This window comes from Marmota monax, unplaced genomic scaffold (assembly GCF_021218885.2).
Source record: "Marmota monax isolate L192 unplaced genomic scaffold, Marmota_monax_Labrador192_F-V1.1 WCK01_AAM20220418_F8-fsc00321, whole genome shotgun sequence".
NCBI classification, from domain to species: Eukaryota; Metazoa; Chordata; class Mammalia; order Rodentia; family Sciuridae; genus Marmota; species Marmota monax.
The window spans coordinates 202,727-229,623 of record NW_026694856.1 but is presented as its reverse complement, the minus strand read 5'-3'; the positions used below and the strand labels follow the sequence as shown (position 1 = coordinate 229,623).

The window sequence follows — 26,897 nt, the reverse complement described above, 5'->3', positions numbered from 1 at the left end:
AATAGAAGAATATTGTGCAGCAGATTTTCATGATTGGACCAACAACTCATAGACAGCAATTTGACATGTAGTAAAACCATGCTAATAAAGAGCTGTTGAGTTTTTGATGATCATTCTCACATATTAGAATGTCTTCCAGTGAGATTTTTCTTGTAAATAAGTGTTTATATCCTGTCATTAACTTAAAACTAACCTTACACATTAAAAATGAAAAGGATTGAAAATTTTCATTCAAAATTAAAGTGATATCTGAAGAGATGCATTCATTCATTAGGTTTATGTCTTTCTGATGGATTTTCTCTAAATCAGGTATAATTAATAAATGACATCTCCCAGGCAGCTGAAAGAGGGGGATTTAGCCCCAGCATTACCACCAACCTGGAAGCTGTGTGACTGCAGGAAGATCACTTGACTTCTCTGGGTTTATTTTACTATGTATCATGCAAAAATACTGACAATTCTTTCTGTACCACTTTATTCTAGGGTATTTTGAGGCCACCTGACTTAGTCTATGAGCCCAGAAAAGTAATTTTATTAGAGTTTATGGAATTATGATTTTTATACCTGAAACACCATATGATTGATATCTAAAGAAAACCATCAGAAATCAAACCAATGGGGTTTTTATTCATCTTTTTGAATGCTTAAAATTTATTTTATTTTATTTTAAATACATGTTCCTGCTGTGGTATATACAAAAAATATGATCAGTAACCAGTAGCTTTTCATTACTATTCATATCTTTCAGTTTAGAAATCTGTATCTTGTCAAACATATAATTAATGGTATTTATTAAATTATATCACTATAAAAGATCAACAAACTATACTATTAACATGCTGATTTGGATCAAAACCTTACATTTCTTCTGAACCTTTTTTCTTTTCTACACCCTCCATTTTGCCACATAATTATCAGTTTCCCTAGCAACACTGTCGGTTCACAGTGAGATGCAGAGACTACTAATTCTTACTGAAGCCAATCCGTGCTTGTGCGGTAGAGGTAGACTCAGTCATCTCAGACATTAGCAGCATACATTATCAAGCACTGCTCTTCCAGTTCTGCTGCCGAGGACAGGCAGTGATAAATCTCCTTGAATTTCAATTGCTTGATCATATAAACTAAAATGGCTTGGTCAGTAGCTACACAGAATGCTCTGGAAAGCACTTTTCTAAATTGATCCTTTGCTTCTGTTGCTAGGGAACGCTAAAGTACTAGAGTTTAGAAAGGCGGGTAAGCACAGGCCATTCAGCCTTTAAAGATCCCCCTGCCACCTTTTAGCGAGGGCATAGAACAAGGCTTGCAGCCAGCCCCCTGGTTGTGCCCGTTAGGTGCCACATCGTCCTCCCGACCTCTTGTGACCATCCAGTTCTGATAGGCTTTCTGAGCACTGGAGTGTTAAATGAGCAGCTTAGCATGTTTGGGGGCCTTGAGGCCACTCATGAAGCAAAACATTTACAGTTCAGTGAAAAAATGTATCAGATGAAATAGTGAAAGAGCGGGAAAGGCAAGAGGAATAGAGGAGGCAGACAGGAAAGAGGAGGAGAGGAAGAGCCCATAAGCACCCATTTCTTCACAGGGTCTTGTGCTCTTCTAGAACAGAGCTTCCTGACTGAGACTGGATGGTTACATGACTCTCAATGTTGACTCATTGTGCATTTCAAAGAACAAAATTGTTTTTCAAACCATGCAAAACTTTATCACAGTTAAAATTAAACTTGAACACCATTTTGTATGTTTCTCTTCTATAAACTAAGCCAACTTAGATATGTCATTGAAATTTTGATAAAGTAAGTGCATACAGTGCATTGCTTACTATATCCTAATACTTTTTTTCTTATTGTAATTACATGAAATAAACATAACAAGTTTTTTTTTTTCATATGGAGGTACTCTAGACCCCAGATCTCTTCTAGTTTACACCAACATGCAAGTCAAATTTAGTTTCCATGTGTACAAGGGTAGGAGAAAGGATCATTTTGCCCTTTTGCCGTGTTTCCAGTTTATTCTTGCTTAATGCTTGAATACTACTGTTGTATGTGATAGTTCTCTGTCTTGTATCCAAGCGCCCTAAAATGACTCAACATGTATGGCTGCCCAGCTGTTAAGGTCAGGCTTAGAATAGAAGCAGAGAATAAGTCTGAGAAATCTTGGTAGGTAAAAGGGTTGTAAGTTTAGTTTGATACAACTTTATAGAAAAATTGCTAAACTATAACATGTTTTTCCTGCACTTTTAGATATTTCAGGAGCCTTATGATACACATTTCAGCTTCAAATATTATACAGACTGTTTTGTTAGCGAAAGATTATGCAGATTCAATAGAGATTGAAAGAAAGACTACTACTAAGAATGGAAATTACATATGTAGGCAGATTAATATTACCCCACTTTGAGAGGTAAAGAGTAAGTAGTATATCATTTAAAAAGTTATGTTGAACACTAAATACCTGCTTCCTGGCATTCTTCAGGTAGCACTCTAATTTGTGAGGGAAAGGGTGACTTCTAGGTAGAAAGGAAGTACTAGACTTTAACCATGTATACAACAAGGTATATAATTTGTGAAGTGGCTGGGATTAAGCATGAGGAAGAGGAGGGTTTGATAGGAGACAAATAAATAGAACCTATGGCACAATATAGGTATCTTAAGATGAGAGAGTGTTCAAAAAGGGAAAAATTAAATAATAGTGATTTTCTTTTCTTGTTTCATAGACCTCGTGTTAAAGTTATGGCCATTTGAAGTAGCATAGAGTGTCCTTGAGTGAAAGTGGGAGTCCAATGTCTGAGGAAAGGTTGACGCATAATTTTGTAACTGTTGGATTCCATTAACAGTTAGGGTATAACAAGAGCTGAGTCACCTGTAGGTTTGTGAGGTAATTCAAAGACCTCTGTGAAGCTTGAGTATTGCTCTTCTTTCTCACAGTCACCTACTCAGCCAAACAAATCACAAGTTGCGTGTTACTTTCCTAAAAGTATGAACATGGAAGGTTACATTAAGTATTTTATGGTTCCTTTAATTACTTACTGTATTTAAATACCATCTCTTCCACCTATTAATTGTGTGACTGTAGAATGTTATTTAATATCTGTGGTTTGGGAAAAGTGAAATAATTATAAAACTAAAATTTATAGAGCTGGTGTGAGGATTAAGTGTGACCAAGTTAAATACTTTGTGCAGAACCTAGCACATAGAAAGATCTTAACGTCGCCATCACAGTAGCACTGATAAACAAAGGCTGCCTTGAGCATTTTAACTGTCCCTCTCTAGTGATCTGTACATAGCTCTAGAAGCCAAAAGACAACTTTAAATTCTTTATTTATCTTAACTTTTCTATGAACCCCATGAAGTAATGAAATGTGGCAAGTCCTGGCATGGTGCCTTCTATAAGTTGCCCACTTATAACGCCAGTTTTGGAGGGAAGAGATCCTCAACCATTTCCTAAATAGTTATTCTCTTCTCAAAACAAAGTAAAAAAGAATAAAAGAAAAAAAAAAAAAAAGATTGTGCTCTACCACTGAACCACAACTTCAGTCCCAAACTCTAGCTTTCTTAACTTTCAGACAGAGGTTTCCCTGTTTTCACAGGGAAATTATAAAAAACTTAAGATCAATGCTAATTGTAAAAGTTGACAGTCATACCCACCTCCTTGTCCATCAGGAATTTGGTTTAATAAGATTACACCTGATGACACGAGATAAATTGGAAGTGGCCATTTGGGATTCTACATAATTTATAGAATAGTATAAACAAAACAGCCACAATAAAACATTAAAAAGTAGCTAAGTCTATTTTTTTTTCTTTTTTAAGAGAAAATTCTGTGGCACAGGTACCTGAGACACACTGCTCTCTGCTGTATTTTGTAGCTAGATTTCTATAAGTGGGATTGCTGGGTTAAAGAGCAAATGACTTAAAAACCTGAATAATCCCAAGTGAAATAAGTAAAAAGTGGCATACTCTCAGCCACTTTTAAACTCAGCCACAAGTAAACCAGTACAACAGGACAGTGCAGAAGCAGACTGACACACTTGTGTCAATGTGGGAATATTACAGAAGTACACTGTGGACCTGTGGGGTAAGGGGGGACTGAGAAATGATGCCAGGATGAAAGTTGATGACCCCACCTCACATCATCATGAAGTAAGTTCTAAATAGATTAAAATCTCAAATACTACAGGCAAGATTTAAAACTTGTGATAGGAAACATATAATATTTATATGATTACCTGAATAAAATATAAAAATTCCAAAGCATAAGGAAATTTTGATAACTATAGCCATAGTAATAGTAAAAAAATCAAACAAATAAAAGACCCTATAAAATACATGGAGAGAGAAGCCAAAACTTGTCAGAAGATATTTATAGTAGAACATAGTATCTGTATAGATTGATAGATACAGTTAGTTACCTGAAATATGTTAAAGAGGTCACACCAGTCATAAGATACAACTTAACAGAAAAATGGACAGAACATATAAGTAAACATTCAGCTTCACTAGCAAAACTGAAATGGGTGGAAGAATGAAGGAAAACTCATACAAACTTTTTGTTCAAACAATATGGTACTCTCTAGTGAAATGGATGTACAAATTCTGTAATCCAATAATTTCACTTTGATGTGTATGTTTGCCCTACAGAAGCTCTTGACAATGAGTACCCAAAGACATGTTTGAAAATGTTCACCATTAGGACTGGGAGTGTAGCTCAGTTGTATACTTGCCTATCATGCTCAGGGCCCTAGGTTCAATACTGGCAAGGCAAAAAAAAACCAAAAAAACTTCACAACATTATTCATAATAGCTGCAGTTAAACATTAGTCCTAGTCACATCTTTCAACATAAAGTTGAACAAACAAAAATACAGTAGACTATTTTATACAATGTATTACTGTATATATAAATATCAAAGAAGTAATACTAATCAATATATTCCTTAGGAACACGTTTATAGAATATGTAGAAGAAAAAGCAGGGGCTACAAATGAAAATGGGCATTGAAAGGGTTTCAAAATCACTAGTTTTATTGTTGAGACTTGATGAAAGTTACGTGTCTTTTTTGTTTTCCATTTGACGTGTGTGTATGTACATTTTTGTCTAAATAAATTTTTAATATATTTTTAATTGTAGATGGGCACAATACCTCTCTTTTATTTATTTAATTTTACATGGTGGAATGGAATTCAGTGCCTAATATGTGCTAGGCAAGTGCTCTATCACTGAACTACAACCCCAGTCCCCTAAATAAAATATTTAAAAATAGGATTTAAGTAAAATAATTGAAAGGTGAAGAATGAGAAAAGGCACATGGATGCACATGTGTACGCGTGCACACACACATACACAAATTAAGCTTGATATCATCAGTTTAAGATTTAGTAAGAAAAGCTAGCATCATCCAGAAATCTATACTGATATGGAGGTTCCTGGGGTCACCAGATTCCTCTAAGAAATCATTTTTGTTGTTCTTTTTTTCCTTTCTCCTGAGCCTCAGTGTTCATGACTCTTCTCAGCTACCTGGGGATTTGAGGCCAGGCCAGACCCTTACCACCATGTCTGATTTATTTACTGATTGATTTTGAGAATACATTAAACATTCACTTTGAGCATTGGACCCAGAATTTTAAAATAGGGTTAAAGTCATGATTCAAGCCGGAATTCATTAAACAGAAAGTCATTAAAAGAAGAGGGAACGCTTGCACTGTTTTATCAGGAGTGTCACACACAAGAGCATTAGATACAGGGCAATGAGGTAATTATTCCAACCTGTCACATTGTTTAGTTCAAAATTGAGGTGAGAGGAATTCTGGAGTTGATTCAAGCTTAAATCATGCATACAGAGATAATTTCTTGATAAACTTTCGTAATTTTCATTTTTCTGTAAAACAAATTCTTTTTAATCCCTAAGTGATAATTTTATCAGTGAAATGTTACTGAATTTTCACTAATTAAACAGTGAACATTCCTGGTAAATCACTATGGAAAATTTTAATGAAAAGCCAAATGAATGAGAAGTTCATAGTTATGGATTATTTAGGGGTATATCATAAAACCATAATTTGTCCATTCACTTAAAAGGCAAAGCACCTAAATTGCCTGTCTAGTACCATGCAAGTTTTCAATCTGTCTACATGTAAACCATTAAAATTTTGGTTGCCAAAATCATGAGACATTCAAAAGGATGTATTCAGTTGTAAAAGAATGGCTCTCCTTGGCCCACATTTCTCACTCATCTCCATAAGTTCATAGCAGTCACCAGAGCCTTCAGGCGTTCTGTGGTATACATTAGTATCAGAAGACCTCTAAAGTTATTTTAGTAGGAAATATGAAGTGATTTTGTCAGAATGATCTTTAACTTATTAAAAAGCTCATTTTCTCTTCATTTTAGGAAAAGTGGACTACTTTATATTTTGACATTTGAATTTTATTTGCGTTTAATAGAACTCTAAGGCAGGTTATGATGTAGAAGTAAAGATAATTTTAACCCAATGGGTAATTCCAAGGAAACTTCACAAAACAGATAATATTCCAGAGTTTTTCTTAACATTTAACTATATGGTCCAGTTCACCAAGGAATTATAATTACATAGATTGGAAGATAATTCTTAGTTATGTTAAGGTGAAATTGACTAAAAGAACAGGCTGAGAAATCAGGGTAGAAGGATCTAAAAATAGGAAGGAGATGGTTTGTATATGAAGTGTTGCCCAGGACTCCACATGTTTCACTTAAGATATCTAACAGCCAAGAGGGAAACATGGTCAGTCACAGAGGTTGAAGCATTTGTAAAATTAAAATGAGAACAGATGAGTTACTATTTCTGGAGTCAGGACCAGAAAATTCTCCTGTGTATATAGTTCTGAAAAATGTGCCAACCATACTGGTTCTATAATTACAGTGTAAAGATCCTTGGGGCTTTTTCTGTTAATGCAGGGACTAACATCAAGTTATGATTGAGTTCTTTTAGGTGGACATAAAGTAATTTGCTTAAGTAGTGTGCAGTAATTATGCCAAGATCTATAGGAAATAAATCCTTGCAAGGAAATTTAAGAAACATTAGAATGTAAGTACACTGAGAACTATGTTGATTGTGAATTTTATTCATGATACCAAGGAGGTTTTGGAAATTCAATCAGGTATTTGCTTTGGTTTAAAATTAATATTTGATTTATTCAAGTTGCAGTATCAAAACCTAGTTTTTAAAATTTTTAAATTTGGCTTGCAAGTCATTTTTAAGGGATTTTAAACCATATTTAGTTCCTGTTTACAAAGTTAGCTAAACATCTCTAGGCATTTAAAATTACATTTATGAATTTTTTATATTTGATTTCCAATGTAAGTACTATTATTGGCAAACTGACAGTCTTCTAAAGTACTTAAGAAATTTTTATGCGTTGATTCTAAGTGTATTTTATAAACATTGTGAACCCTAAGTTTTCTTCTTTCTCTCTCTCACTTTTTTTTTTCTTTCTTTTTTTTTTTTTGTTGTTGTTCTTGAGCAATACTGGGGATTGAACCCCTGGGGCACTCTACCTCTGAGCTACATATCCAGCCTCTTTTATTTATTTTTTTAATTGTGAGACAGAGTATTGCTAAGCTTCTGAGGTTGCTCCCCAATTTACAATCTTCCTGCCTCTGCCTCCCATGTTGCTGGGATTACAGGTGTGCACCACTGTGCCTGGCTATGAATCCTAAATTTTCTTTCTCTTTTTTTTCTTTTTTAGAAAGAGAGAGAGAGAGAGAGAGAGAGAGAGAGAGAGAGAGAGAGAGAGAATTTTTTTAATATTTATTTTTTAGTTCTCGGTGGACACAACATCTTTGTTTGTATGTGGTGCTGAGGATCAAACCAGGGCCGCACGCATGCCAGGCGAGCGCACTACCGCTTGAGCCACATCCCCAGCCTGTGAATCCTAAATTTTCTAATGCTGCTCATAACACAGTCTTCTCGTGGTTGAAAGATAACTTTCCCATTTAGCAAAACAACTCTCATTTCAGGCAACTGAGTTTACTTTCTCCTAAAGCCATAAAATCTGATTTCCCCTGTACTGATCAAGTAAGTGATTAAATCACATTATGTAATTGTGGAGGTTACCTACTTAATTAACATGCATATGGTCACAGATATACACAGATTTTGGCTGAGAAACTGATTAGAGTCCTGAAGGAAACTGAAAATGAAAACGCAGATGTTTATTGTTATTGTGTCACAGACACTGCAATGTGAAGACAAGAACTTTCACGTGTCCTTTCTCTCCAGACCCAGCTTGTACCCACGACCTCATGGTTCTACTCACAAAAGTCTGTCTACAGCTAGTTTGTCATTTGAGTAGATATTACATTTCCTTTGGCTTTTAGGCTATGAAGATCTCTTCTATCAGATTCCACAAACAGCTGACAGTGAAAGAATCCTGAGATATTTAAATGCCTTTCCCTTTCATCTGAATCCAAATTCTTTATCTTCCAAATTCTCAGTGTCAACTCTTCCTAGAGTTTCAAAAGACATTTGATTGAATTTAAGATATCTCATGTATTCTCTTATGATGGGCAATCACTACCTCTCTAATAGTCTGGTGGCATTACTGAAAAGCCATTCCTGGAATATAAACAGCAGAATTTGGACTTTGCACATTGAGTATGGGAATACAGAATGATCTTAACCTAAAGAAGGCTAAGTTAGCTGTTTGGCTGCATCAAGAAAGCACTACACTAAAACAAATAGCAAAGTTATATTCCAAAGGCCATATAGATAGTTTCAAGATTGTATGTATACAGAAGTAAAAATGAATCACTTAATATTCTTTCAGTGATTATCAAATGACATGTAATTTATACAACAATAAATTCAAATTTAAGAGATTAGAAAATAGTCATAATCTCTATTCTGAAATGGCAAGAAATCAGTTTCCTAGAAATTTTATAAATACTACTTGGCACAAAATTGATCAGCCCTTATAAAGAAAACCAACTATTAATAGAATTCAAAGTGAACCCCATAGGCAGATTCCTAACAAAAATGCTGTCAGGGGTGGAAGTTATGTAACTTGGTCTCAAATTATCATATTTGATTCAGTCCATCTTCCCCATACAATGCTAAAACAAAGTAGTAACTGGAAGGCAAGCCATAGGGCCTTATTTGAATCATCTGGCAGTCAGTATGGTGTCCAGTCAGGCAAACAATCACCATGGATGTAACACAGGAGCAGCTTTCTTGTGTAGGGAGGACTCATAGTCACACAGATTTCTACAGGGTTCCCAGGGCTCGAATGAACTTCTGGAAATCTTAAGTCCTGAAACAACAGAGCTAATCAAATTAAAATGGAATTAAGATGTCTCTAAAAGAAAATATACCAAATATGTTGGGGTTTTTTTCCTCTTTTTAAATTAATTCTAAGTATAAAAGTAATATATAAATGCATAAGATTACATAAAATATGTAATATGAAAAAAATTCACATTACACATAAGATTAAAGTACCTTTTGACCGACATCCCCTAATCTAATAGTCTGTTAGGAAGTGTGTCTCTACAGTTTTTCTAAGCAACTATTTACCATTAGGAAATGTATAATCTTTAATGTTACTGTTTTGTGAATATTTTAAATGAATGATACATGTTGTTTTACAACTTGCTTTACTCAGTGACTTGCTAATCTCTGTATGTCAAAAAATAAAGACATTTGAGTGCTTATTATGTAGTAGTCACTCTTCTAAGCACTTAGATCTATTAATGCATTTAATCTTCATAACAATGCAGTGATTATGTTGTGCTATTATCATTCAGGTTTGCAGTTGAGGATCCTGAGGGACCTCTGAGAAGTTAGGTAAATTGCCCAATTTTGTGGTAGAGATGCTTGTTCTGGATTCTATTCCAGGAAGACTAACTCCAGGTCTACTCTCAGAGTAACCATTTTACACTATCTCTGTGAGTTTCATAAACCTACCTCCTGAATGCAGTACGCATCAACCCAAATCCCAGTGGACCCATCTTTAGAACTTGCAGTGACTGTGAATAATATGCAGATACTGTTCAAGTTTTAAAATGGCACCGAGTGCCTCATTATGCTCCACTTTTCAGTTGACAGCAGCATAAGTGAGGTATGACTGTTTTTGAGGGGAATAACGCACATATGAATGCGGAGCAGACCCCATTGTTATGCTCCTCCATTCCCCTGGTTCCCTTGCTGCTGTATCTGATCCTTGGGCAACATTCCATTTACGTCAAAAATAACGTCAATCCAGTGAAAAAAACTGAATGACTCACAGTATTACTGTAGGGAACTGGTCTCTGTGTAATATGATATATAACATCCTAATTTCATAGAGCATTTTTCATAACAGCTGCTTAAATCATAATCAAATCCATTAAATTCTTTTAAAGACTCCAATTTGAAACAATATTGAAACTATTCTAAAAATGCAGGTAAGTGAGGTCCTGCCCACACAAACCGCTCCATCATTAACTCCTGCATATCTCCTCAGAATGTATCTGCCTGTATCTATTGATCACTTGAGTCTGCTCCTCTTTTATATTTCTAGCTGTATTTGAGTCAAAGGCAGGTTATTTAACTGACTAGAGGATCTGAAAGATAGAATAAATAAGAAATCAGAGGAGGAAAAGGAAATTTTTCTCTTGACCCTCATGGACAACAGAACAAGGTATATTGCAAAGAAAGGAGGGAAAAACTGAGGTCTTGCATTTGGGGAAGCAGTGTTGTATTATTAAGATCTTTCTCTAGGGAATGAGTGACAATGAGGAACATGGCTACCTAAGCCCTTACATCTAGCAGCACTTAACTTAGAAATATTGAGCCCGTTGTATTTCTCCTGTCACACTGCCATCTCCAAAACTGACAGCTAATGTTTTTTAATAAGAATTTTATTCCTTTGATAAATACAAAGCCAAATAAAATCCCTGGATGTTTTTTTTTTCTTTCCTGTTGCTATATAATTCTGTGAGTTTATACAGTTAGTCCCTGACATGTATTTTTCTTCAGAACATAAAACCAAAAAGAGAATTCAAGGAAAGCATAAGAATGTGTAGTTTATTTCCATATGTAAGAATGACCCTCCAGAAAGAGCATAGGTTTCTAGGCATGATCACTTTCCAGTCTCTTCCATAGATAACTTAAGGTACAAGTTAGTAAACAAATGAGTAGCCTTCTCTGAGCCTCAGTTTTCTTATGTGAAGAATAAGCTTGGACCAGAATCCCAGTGTTCTCTTGAGGTGTAACATTCTGGTTCTTATATTTCATGGTGGCAAAAGATAGACAGATCACACTTCTGGTTACCCAGCAGCATAAGTCTTGTGCATTTTCCTCCCATCTACACATATCTCTTCTAATACTCATTAGAATGTTACTTACAGTGTCTTTTGTCTATGCATCTTATGGATAGTGCTCCTTCCAGCTTCATTCTGGTATAAGTGCTGTTGAAGTCAAAGTTCTCAGCACCATTTCATTTTCCTGGTTCTCAAAAAGAAAAAAGAAATTCAGAATGGAATATAAATTACTGGCTTGTAATCTACAATCAGTGCTCTAAAGTGGCTCTGATATTTGCTTTCAGACTCTCAAAAACTGGTAAGTGCATGCAATGTTTTGTAATGGGTTTAAGGCATGCTTTTCAGATGCCAGTTAAACATATCACTAATAGACATAATTTTGTGAGTGCGCTCAAGCAGTTTGCACCTAGTCAACTGATGTTAAAGCAAATACACCATACTGCCATTTTGAGTTGTCTAACAGCAATACCAGGGAAATTACTGAATATTAGTAGAACTTGGAATCTTAGAGTAGATTCTCTGCAATCTTAAGTCCTGCTAATAAGACATTTTCATTTCTCCTCATTTTATTTGTTCAGTAGCCAGTGATGGAGCAGCTACTGCAGTGCAGTCTTGGATGTGGGTGTTCTGCTGGGTCCTCTAGGGTCAGAAATCCATTGCAAAAGGAACCATGTTTACAAAAATGAGACAGACTTCTTCCTTGGGTCTATCAATCACCAAGTAACTAGTTATCAAATCAACCAGACATGAAATCATCTGAGAAGTAGTTTGTTCTTTAGTTCTCAACATATCTTTCTTTTTTTCCTAATAAATATATGAAAGATAAATGGCAATATTCATATGTAGACTGTGAAAGATCTGAGTTTCCTAGATTAGTCACATCTTGTGTGATTTTAAAACTTAAAATACTGGACTCTGGTGGCATTAAAATCTTAACAGTAATAACCTTTCAACACTAGTTAAATTGGAGTGCGTAGCCAGTAGCATGGGAGTCAAGATACCATAATCATCATGGCTGCACAGCTAGCTTTGTAGAGAAGGGTAAGCTACTCTGGTTTTCTCAGCTTTGGGAGTGGAAAATATCCACTTGCATTCTGTCTCACAAAGCTGTAATGAGAAACAAATGAGGTGAAGAATGTGACAGTATTTTGTATTGTAGATCATACAATCCAAATATGAAACAGAAAAGATGTAAAACGTTTATGTACTGCAGCATTTCTAATTATATTATTGCTTTCTTCTATGTGATGTTCTGCATTTTATATGTAAACAGAGCTTGCAAGGTTGACTTTCTCCCAATTATCACAACTAATGAACTCTTAATGGGCAGCTGTGAATATAGATTTTATTGGAAGGAGGAAATTAAAGTGATCAAGGAGATAATTTTTTCTCCATTGGCATGTAAAAAAGTAAAGAGAATACTAATTAGAAAATATCTAGTTGTTCTTTATGTATACTTGCATGGTCTGACTTTTCTGATTACTCTTTTTTTATTCAAGTATAGCAAATGAAAAGTCAAAACCTTGTGTAAATGTCATTGGATGGATATATCTTCTGGGTAAAAATATATTTACTTGTATTTGTTTGAACCGTATGCCAAATATTCCATTTCATAAATAAGAGACACAACATGAGGTGCTTCCATGTTTTAGTTTTATTGTGTAGTTAGAACACATCTTTATAATAATGCTATAAAAGAAATTATCTGGGCTAATGTTAGAGGAAGAATTTGTTTTATTCTGTTAATACCTTTGCATATGTTTTCTAGAACTCAGGTTTTTTTCTTATTTTTAATAATTTAAATCCAGAAGCACTTAGTTACTAATTCCTTGAATCTGGTTTCATTTGATGATTGCCATCCTGAAAAGATTAAATAGTATTAAAGATCAAAATACTTTATTTTGAAGGAGTGATTCCATATGCAGATGTAAGAAATAGTAACATTCCAAATAAATGCGGGCAAAATATGCTTTCTGAAACTAATACCTAGGTATGTTCATGAGTAAAGTTTCCTTGTCCCCTTTAGAATATTAATTTCCATGTCCTGATTAAAGTCTAGGTGGCTCAATTAAAGGTGGTAAGAGACAGACTAATGAGGACCACATTGGACTCTTCCTTTATTACTTCATTGTCTTTCTGTTCCGCTTTCTCTCTCTCCCACTTCTTCTTTCTTTTCCTCCTCCTCCCCACCTCCCCTTTTGCTCCCTCTCCCCTTGGAGTATTTTTATTTAAAGACTTAAACATTTTCCTGGAAAACCAGCATAGTTTCTGTTGAAGAGAGAAAGTATTCAGAAAAATAAATGAGACAGAAACACAGACAAATAACCTAGAAAATAAACTTAGAAGTTAATGAAAGAAAAGAAAATGTTTTTCCTACTGCATCCATAATGCTAGTACTTATGGTTGTTTAATTTTTATTCATGTAGCCAGATCTGGTTTTATTTCTTCAACTATCTTAAATTTTCTGGTTAAATCAATTTTGTAATTCTGTTCTGATCTTTCTACAGCATTCAAAGAGAAACAAGTTAGGTTTCAGAACTGGGGTAGTAAAATATATTAAGACCAAAGTGATACAGCCTATCAGAAATTTGGAATAGAAAATTCATGCCCATGGTCACCTGCTATTGCCCACACATGTTCTTTGTAACCTCACTTTTTTATCTGTAGGATTTCTAACATCTACCCACTTTGATACACTTTCACCTGATAACTGTGACTACAAACACTCCAACATGCATACATGTAAATGAATGCAAATCAGTGCTTTTTATAATTATGTTGTAGGAAAATGTTATGCTCTTGGGATGTTTGATTTTCATTATTGCCTTGGTCGTTTTTAGTGTTGGTTTCTCAAATTCTCCTAAACCCCACTAATTTCTTTGTTATCTGTGGGCTATCAGGCTGTAATGGTTATCACCTCTTTCCTGGTTGTTATTGATAACCTTGAGATTTTGTTTTCAGTGTCTGTGGTCTGTCTTTTCCAAAGGTTTCTCTCACTAATTATTTTGCATCGTTCTTTTCTTAGACTTGAACGAAGCAGTCCCAGAAACAGAACGCTTGGATTCAAAGGTCCTAAAAACTCGAGCCCAGCTTTCCGTGAAGAACAGGCGCCAGAGGCCCACCAGGACAAGACTCTATGATAGTGTCAGTTCAACAGATGGGGAGGACAGTCTAGAGCGAAAGGTGGGTATCCTTGACAGTTCTCAGACTTGTGCTAGACTCTTTCATAATTCCTATAGCTTACTGAAGATAATGGTTCTTTTGCAACCAGAATCTGTGCCCTAGCTGGAAACAACTGGAATAGCTCCTGTCTTTGTCTCCTGAATTTACACAACTTCTTATATTATCATAATTCAAACTCTTTTCTCTATTCATTCATCAAACTAGCCATGAATGTTATCCATATTGTCATATTTCATGATGGTGCTTTTGATATTCAGCTGTTAGTTTTACCTAGTAGGAAATAATGAGTGTATAAGTAATTGTTTCTGTATGTTTTAGGTATTTGTGTAGATTCAGCATTAATATGGTGAATTGTTATGAACGATGCCTTCCTTTTGGTAAACCAACAAACAAATATTCCTTTTCATGGGTATTCACTAAAAAAAGGTTGGTCTTATTTCAAAGTAAGTATTGCATAGAACTGATCACAGTGGCATAACCTCCTGTATAATCTCTTATACCAACAGCCTTCAAACAGTCTCTATAACCTCATGCATATTACCAAATCAGTTCCGCCCAAGGGTCTGAGAACTTCTTCTCCAGAATCAGATTCTGGGGTTCCACCCCTCACTCCAGTGGCTAGCCATGTGCCCTTCTCGCCTGACCACATAGCAGAGTTTCAAGAAGGACCAATGCACCCAGAAAGGGGGCCTTTATCCTCTGTTTGGGGAGACACTTCGCTTTCCTCTCCTTCAAAATCTGATCATGATATGGAAGAACCTCCTTGCCCCCATCAAGCTACCAGAAAGAAAATATTACGAGAAAAAGGTATTGTTAATTTTGTTGTTGTTCTGCTTTTGCTTTGTGTGACTTAGCTAACACTCCAATTTGTGCAGTTTAGAAATGACTTGTCTCATTGTCATAAGTCTTTTGTCTTCCCACAGCTAATAATATTACTTTCCTTTTACCTTATGGGATAAGAGAGATCTCTACTCCCATGTATTTTGTGTTATTTGTTTTAATCTTTTCCTGTTCATTTAGTGTTTTTATTTCTTTGGCTCTCTACAAGTTTATTATTGAAGGAAATTCTTTGAATGACCTTCTAAAGATTATGTAGAATAGCAGCTCATAGTTTCAATAAACACTAACATAGTCATAGAGAAAAAATGATATATATTGAAGATCAAAGTGATGTAGGTCACAACCCATTGATTGATTTTTATTCCAAATACTTTTCATAATAACAATTTATATTACAGTGAGTGTAATAGAATAGCTGTGATAAAGATAACACAGGGAGGCTGGTCAAATAAATTAAATTTTTAAAATAGGCTCCTAGAATTACACCAAAATTTTATAGCAGCATTAGTAGACTTTTGTCTTTTTAATTATATATTTTACTTTATAGAAACAATAAATTATTGATTAAACAAGCTAACCAGTGTTGAGCGATATAAGTCATAGGTTTATTCTCCTTCCTTGTCTGATGTTTTTCTTTAAAGTAAACTAAGTAAATTTGGTTGTATTATCTTTCACATCTGAAATGAAATCTACATACACACATTCAAATACTTTTTAACATATGTAAATGAATAAAATACACTGAAATATAACAATAGGGATGAATCTCTGGAATAAGACATCAACTAAAAAAACAAGTTACAGAATATATATAGTTTTATTTACATAAAGTTAAACAAAACTATTTAGGTCATCAGATTCTGGTGTTCCACCCCTCACCCCAGTGACTAGCCATGTGCCCTTCTCGCCTGACCACATCACTATACAAACAAACTTTTGAGGTCCAAATGGGAATGGCAGGAGAGGTCCTTGGGAGGGATGTGCCAGGGACCCCATTCTTGTCAACTGCAGTCCATCAGGCTAGGTGACAAATGGGTGTTTTTTTTTTTTTTTATTGATGTTTGCTTATATTCTCTGCCTATTTTATAAGTACTCTCAACTTCTGCAGTCAATAAACAAACAAAAAACTTCACATACAAAGGTGAGTGGCTGGACTTTATCTTTAATATACAAGTAGTTCCAAAGAACTGATTTTTTTAAATGTAAAAAATAAGCTAATGATAGAAACTCTTAAATCCTTGAAGATAAAATGCACATTATTTATAAGATATGAAAAGATAATCAACCTCGCTGATGATCAAGACATGATCATTTAAATTACATATCTAATTAAAAAAATTTGTCAGAATGCTAACATCTTCAGACTGAAATTTGATTAGTCAGTGCTGGTAACAGTGTGAGACACTCATACACTACAGGTATGATTATGCATCACCACAGTTTTTAAAACTCTACTGATTTTTCTCCACCAGATCAGAAATTGTAATCTTTCCACAAACATTTTGTAAACATAGAAATACAGGTGCCTGTAGGGCTCACATTGCTTCATAACTTTTGGTCGTGTTCAATTGTTATTCCTAATTTTTTTCTCCTTGGTTCCCTTTCCTGAACCTGTGAGCTGCTACAGTTTTCTTTCACACACTTTTCCTAACTTCAGCTCTTCTTGAAGGAGGCAATACTTGAGTATTAGGGAGTGCAGAGTACCAGTGGAGCCTGTTAAAGCAGTGGTCAGTTAACTGTGATGCAGGCCTACTCTCAAAAAAATTAAAGACTCCAGAAATTTTTATTAATTAACCCAAAATATGGGATTTGGTAGCACTTTTATAGAGGTACAATTGTAGCAAGCTCACTATCATCTTTTCAAAAAAAGATATGTATAGACTCTGGTCCATAAACAGGCAAAATAGCAGATGAACATCCTTTGGAGCTAATAGTTAATAATCTGTGATCCACTGTGTGAATTTATAAGACATGGCTTGCTATCTGAGGGAAATCATATCGTAGTAACACGTGAAATCTCACCCAAAGATTTTTATAAGTAGTTAAGCCCTGTCTAGATTATTTATTTCTGCCTTTTACTTCTAAGTTATTTACGATTCTTTGAGGTTAGTAGATATTTCCTCTCAGATTGGACAAGTAGTCCCTGGATATGAATTGTGCTTTAGGGTCCTTTAGCAGTAGCATAGCAATAAAATATGAGAATTTCACCTCACCTCTGATGCCTCCCTTTCTTCCTTTGGAATTTAGCAGGACAAAAGACAAGAGGTGGAAAGTCTCTCTTTTCCAGAGACCAAGTACTTGGGCTTTCTCATTTTCAGTTCTGCTGGGCTGGTCAGAGTTATATATAACAAAGCAGGAGCAGTGAATTGAGCTTTGATAAAATACTAACTTTATAAATAGTCAGTGACTGGTATGGTGACCATTGCTAGGTACTAATGGTGGATAGATGAAAGCAGTGTCAAAGCCTCCCATTCTCTCATAACCTTGATACAAGTTTCCAGCCTCAAAAGAGTTTTCTGTGCCTTCCATGTCCATTTGACATTAATCCAGTTATTCAAGTGTTCACTCAGCAGTTGCTGAGTTCTGGCTGTGTCAGGCTTCATGGTGAAGCTGAATATACAGAAACAAACAGGATTCTGTCCTTTCCCTCAAGGAGTGTGCCTACTAGAGACAGTCTGTCTGCTGTCATCTCCTCCCCCTCCTCCCCCTCCTCCCCCTCCTCCCCCTCCTCCCCCTTCCACTCCCTTCCACTTCCCCTCCCCAACCCTTTCTATTCTGGAACCTCCTGCTAGCTTGCTCCTCTGGTGACCTTGCTTCTATGAACCCCCACTGACCACCACTGGCAACAACTGGAAGACACTATGCTTCTTGTCTTTCCACACTTGAACAGTGTCAAAGAGGGAAACCATTCAGCCACTGACTCAGACATAGTCCTGTTGCCAGACAGTGCCTTGGGGAGTTAAGGGTCTGACCTCAGTTTTCTAAATCCAGAATCCCAATAATGTACCCAGCTTCACTCAAGCTCAGGGTGACTGATTCATGCTGTTCAAACCTACAAAACACTGATTCCCAGAGCAGAAGGCTGATTTACTTTAGGAGGATCAGGTGACTTATTAACAAACATCCTTTATTTGTTTTGTTCTGTCTTGTCTAGTTAATAGGTTCAGAAAGTTGCTCAGTGAACATAAAATTAGAGTCAAGTTTACTGGATGTGGACACAGATTATGGCCATTGGCCTATGAGCATGCTGGTGACCTGCTTGTTCACTATAAGTACCACTAGCCTGCAGCTCTCCCACAGCCCTCCCACCTAGTTTCCAAAAAATGGACCTTGGTGTCATTCAGACTTTAGGGAAATCCCGTGCTCCCTTTGTTAGGATGTTGCAGAGGCTGATGCAGCATTGATTAACAGAGTGGGATAATGTTCTATAAAACCCTTGTGCTCCTTGCTGTGTGAAACTGGTCTGCTATTCTGACCTGGACTCAAGCTGTGTCAAAGCTTCACATTCTCTCATTACCTTGATATAAGTTTCCGGCCTCAAAGAGTTTCCTGTGCCTTCCATGTTCATTCGACATGACTCAAGAGAGGTTAGGTATGGTTAACCTATGGTTTCCCTCTTGGTGTATGTTTATGTGTGTGGTTCTTACAACTCATTAGTTCATCAGTGAAGAAACTAAAAAAGGACGTAGTGATGTTCACAGGGACAAACTGGATCTCATGCTTACAATTTCATCTAACACCACACTCTAGGAAAATCCATATCCTTCTTCAAAACCCAGTTTAATTCTCACCTCATTAATGAAGTCTTAGGCCCAGTCACTCCATTTCCAGGCAGAGTACATTATTCTTTTCTCTCTGATTTTAGAGAATTTTTCACTGCTACTTCTGCCTCCATCACCTTATGTGCAATAAGTGATTTAGGAATCAATGTGAGCCAAAATTGCCTCACGTATTAATCCTTGCATTTTTGGTCCCTAAGGGAATATGACCTGTAAATGATATTTCGTAATTTTCTGGATGAAGTACTGTCATACTCCAGACTACTAAAGCAGCTGTCTAGGACAGGATCCATCAACCGAGCCCTGCTACTTCCTGGTTTGTGAATGAAGATTTATTATAATGCAGCCATAATCTTCCAGCTACATAGGCTTACTTCCATGCCACAGTGGCAGAGTTGAGTGGTTATGACGGAGACTGTGTATCTCACCAACATAAAATACTTACTCCCTGTCTCATTATAGAAAAATCTTCTTGATTCCTAGTCTAGAAGTATCTTTCCACTCCACATTGCTGGATACACTCTGAAGATGGCTTAGTCACTGGTTGCCATTTATTTAGAATTTTTAAATAATATTCTCAATATGCTCAAACTGGAGTTGGGTTTTTCATAAATTTTTGTCAGTACCACAATGGCATGTCATCATTTTTCCTCAGATTTGAGGGCCCATAGAAGACACTGAGATAGAAAGAGTCCCATTATAACTAGCTCAATGATAAATCTCTAACAGAATGTCAGTTAAATTAGAGGAAGTAAAGATTTTTTTTTCCTAGAGGTCTGTATAACAGGATTTTATGGCAATAGGAGCCATAAAAATACTTTCCTTATTCCTCTTCTATAAGCACCTAATAATAAAATTTTTGTCTCTAGGCTTGCATAGCAACGGACCTTTGACCAAAGTTAAGTAAATTAAACATTATCAGTTTTCTACTTTTAAATACTAGAGATTATTATTCTAAGCTTATATAGTTAGTAGCACATTGCCTGACACAGCATGCCTTTAAAAATCTTCATTGAATTAATACATGGTAAATAGTATTTAGCTTTCTAAAAACTTTGCAGGATTCACTTCTTGTTAAAATATTACACTAGGCCTCTGTAATGATAAATATGGTAAAACTATATCATTGCTTAGAGGAGAGAGAGGTGACATCCAGCTAAGGTTGGTAAATAAAACTTGACAAATAAAATGCAACTAAAGTAACCACTGAAAGACTTTAAAAGAAGAAGAAAGAAAGAAAGGCTAGGTAAGGAGGGCATGAAAGGCAGAGTGAGTGGACATTCACAGAGACAGACACAATGACATAACCTGCATGAGAAGGTTGGTGCTATCCTAGCTGGCTGAAGCAGTTTGTTTATGCAGGGGAATTGTTGAACATCAGAGTGAACAGGTAGTAGGTTAAGTCTATAGCTCTAGAATTTAAATATCAGAGATACCTTCAGATTACTAGGAAACCACAAGTTTGTTTTGAGAAAAGGAAAGGGTACTAGGTATCGGAAGGCTAAATGAGACACACTGAGAGGTGATAAACTATAAAGAAGATCCCTTGTCAATAACAGGACAGAAGGATGCAAGAACCCTTGAAGTATAAGCTGACTAGATAATAGGGGGAAGAAAGTGAGTTATAACTAGTCATAGGGTTTCTAGCCTCAGAGCATAGGGTTTGTCATTAACAGAAAAGAAGAAAAGAGACTTTACGGGGGGAAATATGGTTAATTCTTAAAAAACAAACAAACAAACAAAAAACATTGGAGGTCATGAGCTCAAGAGATAGGCCAGGGCAGGAAGGTAGATTTGGGTGTCCCCATCATAAAAGAAGGGACAGTCAAGTATCTTTTTGCAGTGAGATTGAGAACAATGCAGACCAAGAAAAGTCCTCAGGATTTAGCCATAGATAATTTATTACCTTTGGAAAAGAAAGCTATATGTGCTTACTTGCAGGCCACAGTGGCAGAGTTGAGTAGTTATAACAGGAGACTGTCATAACCAAAGCCTAAAGCCAACCCACTCAGTTTGGGGTCTCAGACTTCTAAAGAAGTATTAGAGAAATTTCTAAAAGCCTAATGGAAGTCTTAATAAATAAGTTTTTAAAATGTGACATTTATCTTTTCCTGAAACAAGGCCAATCCAGTATTGGTTTGTATATGGATTAGAAGTTCTCATGTGCATTAAAGGTGAATTTGATTAATTTAACCCTACCTCTTCAGTGTTCCTTGGAATACACTTTGGCAAATGTGTCAGATAGTGATGTTTGGTTGCCTAGCAGCAGTTTCTGTGATGGCCAGAATCAGGCTTTTAGTCCTAAGATGTCCAAATAACTGTAACACTAATAGGTAAAGAGCATTTCTATGTACATTTTCTCAGCTGGCCTTCTCTTCACTCATTAAAATACCTCCCAGCTACCTGTAATTCAGAAAATAATTAGGCAGTATTCTTTTAATTTTGCACAGTCCTAGACTTTAAGAGTTGCTTTAGGATTAATCTGGAAGAATTCATCACTTTATTTTCTTCAGCTTCTATTAAGAAAATTGAAATCCTGCTTTTTTAAATGTCCATTAGCAAAAGCACCCTAGAAGGCATTTGTGCCATGTCTGTGGATATTTTTTTATGTGTGTGTATGTCACATTGGTGGCTATTTAATTCAGTTACTCAAAGAGTAATGATGCAAATATCCATAATAAATATTTTAAGCTAGAAGTGGATTTTGACACGACATATTTCTAACTCTTGTATTTCATTATGCATATTTTCAAGGAATTGATTATTGTAATCTGAGTACCATTAACTAAAAATATGAAATGCTCATTGCTAAAAATCCTTGGAGTATTTGTCAGTGTCCTGTGCTGCTTAAGAGCTTTGAAGCTAGACTCCTAAATGAGAACTGTGTGTGCACTTCATATTTTTTAAGGATACATGTTGTTATCTATTTAAAATTTCTCCTGAAGTGTACAAAACTCGTAAGCAAAATTAACCTGCAAGGTTAATTGAACACTATCTTAAGAGGCCTGTTCTATCTATGCTTCATGCTAGAAAGTTCCTAAAATTCAAGAATTTAAAAGTTAGAGACAGAAACCAACAGGCAATTAGGAAGGAATAATATCACACACAAAAACAGGTGGAATAGTGCCACAGTTGACATGGAACACCATTTGCAGGCCTCTCTTCTGATTAATTTTTGGCATCCTTTGGAGTGTCCCCATCCCCCAGCAGCTACTGTCCCTTTAGAGTGCCCATGTAACTCAAAGAGGTAAAGATCAGGCAGCTCCAAGCACTGAAATTTGGGTGTCTTCCACATCATGGGAGGCCAGCCAAGTTGTGTTCCAACCCAACTATTAAGAAGGACCTTTCAAAGATATCTTTTATAGCTGGGCTCCTGTCTAAGAGTCTTCCCCGTGTTCTACCCTCACCTGTCCAAGGCCATGAGCAAGTGAAAACTTTACCTTTACTATCACTGTAAGTCTCTTAGACTCTCAGGTGATACTTTCTTCTGAGCTTTGAGGACACAGAGAAAGTGGGTTGAGTTTCTTCAGAGGCTACAAAACCAAAGGCTAGGTATGGAAAACAGAGCCCAGGCATTCAAACCAAGAGTTGGAGCCAAAGAAAGGACAAAAGGAAGATCTGCTTTGAAGCAGAGGACAGTGTGATAGTGGTTTTTGTTTTTTGTTTGTTTGTTTGCTTCTCTCATTCATTCCAGTGGGATTGACACTAATACTTTTAGTGGTGAGTATTGGGCCTCTGTCCAACAGGACCTCTCCTGCTTAAGTGACTGTTTTTCAACATGGCACATGCCAATGTCTTTTGTAAAGGGCATCCATTATCTTCTTCCACAGTTAGGAATTTAGGCAAATTTCTTAGATTCAGATATGCACTGATTTTTGATCCATGGTTTTAAAAAATAATAATTTATCCTTTTCATATATGTCTATATCCTAGATGATGCCAAATGTCCCAAATCACTAAGGGCATCCAGTTCATTGGTGAAACAAGGAGGAAAAATTAGGCGGAAGTTTGTGGATCTGGGGTAAGCACTTCATGATGTAAAAAGCAAGCCCTCTGTAAAAGGAGTATTAAAGAGGAAATTTCCACTCCCCCTTTCTGACTGTATGCTGTCATTATAGGGCACCTTTGCGAAGGAATTCCAACAAAGGAAAAAAATGGAAAGAAAAAGAAAAAGAAGTCAATAGGTTTTCTGCAGGTAGCAGGTATGAGTGGTTGATTAAGAACATGTATTTATTTCTATACCTGAATTTTGTGGCTCCCTCTTCAATTGCTAACCAAAATCACGAGTCAGCATCTCTGAGCCTAAGTGATATTCCTAGAGTTAAGATGAAAGAAAAATTGTGCAATGAGTTTATATTTGTCTTACTTTAAATATAGCCTACATTTGGCCTTGGGCATATCCATTGGTCCGTAACTGAAGAATTATGTTCACATGAAGAGTTTCAATAAATGTTTTTCTAAATGCAGTATAAATATATCTATGTAATTCTGTAGATCTATTTCAGATTCTTTGCCTAGCTGCCCACAATGCTAGTGCCTTCTTTTTGTTAACTCTGAAAGAGTAACTTTGCCCTTAAATACCTTGTTGGGATCAGGACTGTAAACATGCTTGTAAGAGCAGCCACCTTTTCTTTCTAGACTTGGGTATTTAATTGATTTGCAGGTACTGTCCACTGTCCTTACTTTTCAATAAAGGCTTTCCTATAGAAGTAAGTATTGAACAGCATGTCATCAAATTTTATCAATTTTATTCTAAGATTACATGATTTTAAGTTTAGGTTTATATAAGAAAAGAGTAAAGCATCAAGCTCTGAAATCCAATTGCCTGGGTTTGAATTGTAGCTCATAAACCTTTTAAACCTTGGACAAATTACTTAGCCCTCCTTACCTCTGTTTTCTCATGTAAAATGAGGGTAATGGTACCTACATATAAGGTATAAGGATTAAATGAGTTTTCATGTACAGCATTTAAAATAATACTTGGCACACAGTAGGTATTCAAAAATAATTGTAATGATAATAGTTTGCTGCTATTATTATTATTTGCAAGTTACAAAGTGGTTTTACATTTACCATTTCATTTGATCCTTATAATGAGATCGGGAGGATAGATGATAGTGCCGTAATTTATTGATAAAGATCTGTACCTTCATAAAATTTAATTGGTTTGCTCAGGGTTATGTAGCAGGCTGTTAATGCCAACCTGGGCTGTGCTTCCTGTCTAGATGTCTTTCCAACCCACCATGCCATTTCCAGTTAGTGATGCATCTATTGATGCTTAAATGTCTCTGTAAATTTGGGGAATCATCTCAGAATTATAGACTATGAAAGAAACAGACAAAATGCTTAAAGTAAAAGATGTAAAATCATTTATCCACTTCATAGTTTGTCTCTGCTATGTCCTTTTCTTTCTTTCCCTCTCTTTTCTGATACCCTCCCCGCCACCATATCTTTTCTTGATTAGAGATTGTACAGTCTCCTTGGTATTAGAACAAAATGGGTGGTGGGTGAAGAAAAAATTTCCCAAACTAATTACTTTGTTTGGCTGGTTTTCCTTTATGCTGTACAATGGAGAAAGGGTAGAACACCTTTATTACATTGAGGACAACAAATCTCAGGAAAAAATAAAGTAAATCTGAGGTAATATGCAACGCAAAAGCAGTTTTTAGCTTTGTGAGGCTTTGGAGTAAGAAATTGCAAAGAGTTTACTTTGTGCTTTAAAACTAACAACAACAACAAAATACTCGGGAAAAAATAACAAGGCCATTTAAAGAAGAGAGAGGGAAATGCACAAAACCCAATGGAAGAGAAACTCCCATGCTTCTGGAACGACTGTCCTTCCATTAGTCCCTGGGCATCGTAGGCTGTCACTACCTCATCCCTTTGAGACTCCAACCGAGAGAGAGGTGTGAACCCAACAGGCTGTGTGGGAGCAGTGTTTGGATTTCAGGTGAAAATTAAGCAGATCTTGATGGTATTGGTGAGTGCTTGCTGTACCATAAGCAAAGCCACAGACAGTCTGGAGAGGGTGGTCAGTGGTCACCACAGCTAGCACAGCTCTTGAACCTGCAGCAGGCTGCTTCCTCTATTGCCTGGCCACTGGTACCCTTGTAGAACATTAATTCTGGATTCTCCCTACTTCTGTAGTCATAAATAATTCCTCACATACCAATGCTACAAAAGAGTTTTCAATTAGAATCATAATTTTATAATTATTTATAATAGAATTTTGCCAGCATGGAAAGGAGTTCATGATGAGAATAGAAAAATTTTTTTCTGTTTCAAAAAAATTATTTTTGCACAATGGGAGTAATTGGGTAACACTAATCAAATCTAATGACAGCCTCTGTTCTCCTAATATGGAATGATAATGGGCCCAGAACTTAAGAAAATGTATTCCAGGAAGAACAGAATCCCTGCCCAGTAGGAGCTTAATGCAGTGAGTTGGCTTCACAGGTCCCATGCAGGTAGGTGGGCATAAGTATAATCAGCTACAGGGTCACACTGCAATTACAGAAAAGAGTCTGGAACAGACTCCTCACCCCATGCCACTTTCTCAGATAAAAGAGGGAAAGATTCACAGATTGGGTTAGTAATCTTATCTTTTAGGCTTTTCATCCACTTCTTACTAGGTTGTTAAAATCTGTTGAGGTCATCAGCCAGTTATAACCTGTGGCTGTTTGATTTTTAAGAAGGATAGACATTTGCTAAATTTGGTTTTGATTTTAGATTTTTCCTCCCTTAGAGTACAGTTTACACTGTTGTGTTCCTTGTGGAAAGATAATGACTCAGATACATGACCAGCATGAGACAGATTGAGAAAATAGATGAGAATAATAATCATAATAAATAAAACCAACAAACGAATATGATTTGGTTCTATAACTTTTTAAATAAGTGCTCCATGAATATTCCAATTTAAACGGGAAGCATAGAAGCTACCAAAAGTAGGAAGCATTTAGTCATCAGAATTATTCATCCCTTAAAGGACACACCTGAGGGTCAAATAAAATCCTGTCCTCAATTCCAGAACAGGTGACCACTGTTACCAGTGGAGTATCTCCTTGGAGCTCGTGGAGAAGCTCTGTGAGCGAAGGTGTGTGTCTCTGAGCGAGATTACATGCCTCTGTGGAAGTGAATTTTCATTCACTTTGAATGTGTGAACAGTGGAAAACACACTGAACTGAAATCCAAGGTGGTAGTCCTGACTTTTCCAAAAGTAAGTCACCTTGGTTTCCTAAGAAAAAATTAATGGGTTGGGCTAAAAGTGCATGGCCCCTGCTCCCTAGTCCACCTTTATATGCTTTGTCCAGTAAGGTCACCTCTGGTCAGATATAGTTCCTGAGTTATCTGTGCTGAGATGTACTAGGGAAGAAATGCATGCAGTATTCAGACAGTATGAAAAAAAGAATGTGAAATATCTTATTAATTTTGTAATATCGATTATGTGTTGATAGAACATTGTGCATTGGGATTAGATAAAATGTATTAGTATTAAAATTAATTTACCTCTTTTTTCATGTATCTACTAGAAAATACACATGAGATTCATATTTGTATTGAATAGTGTTGATCGATGTGATTCTATGAAAAATCCTCCTTTGATTTCTAACTCATTACCTAGCTGGTCTATAAATTATCACATATTCATGTGTTTATTCTTTTATTTATTTACAGTCTGCTCCTTTGTTCCAAAAATAATTTGTTTATATACAAAAGTACATGGTCTGTATAACATAATTTTTAAAAAATAAATTAAATAGGAAAAATAAAGTAAAAAGTAAAGTTGGTACTTACCTACATCATCTTCAACAATACCTTCATAGT

At 36.0% G+C, this 26,897-nt stretch overlaps 1 protein-coding gene across 15 annotated transcripts in view; it reads left to right on the top strand.

The window, feature by feature from the left end:
- Ppp1r9a (protein phosphatase 1 regulatory subunit 9A) overlaps nucleotides 1-26,897 on the top strand; it is a 308,327-nt gene that overhangs the window by 256,361 nt on the left and 25,069 nt on the right. For 11 of the 15 annotated variants that reach the window (XM_046426371.2, XM_046426370.2, XM_058573241.1 and 8 more), the window contains 4 exons: nucleotides 14,294-14,451; nucleotides 14,958-15,258; nucleotides 23,004-23,091; nucleotides 23,189-23,272. In XM_046426371.2, coding sequence (XP_046282327.1) covers nucleotides 14,294-14,451; nucleotides 14,958-15,258; nucleotides 23,004-23,091; nucleotides 23,189-23,272 — 631 coding nt within the window. The remainder of the gene's footprint in view (nucleotides 1-14,293; nucleotides 14,452-14,957; nucleotides 15,259-23,003; nucleotides 23,092-23,188; nucleotides 23,273-26,897) is intronic. The other 4 variants (XM_058573247.1, XM_058573246.1, XM_046426375.2 and 1 more) reach the window with 1 other exon arrangement.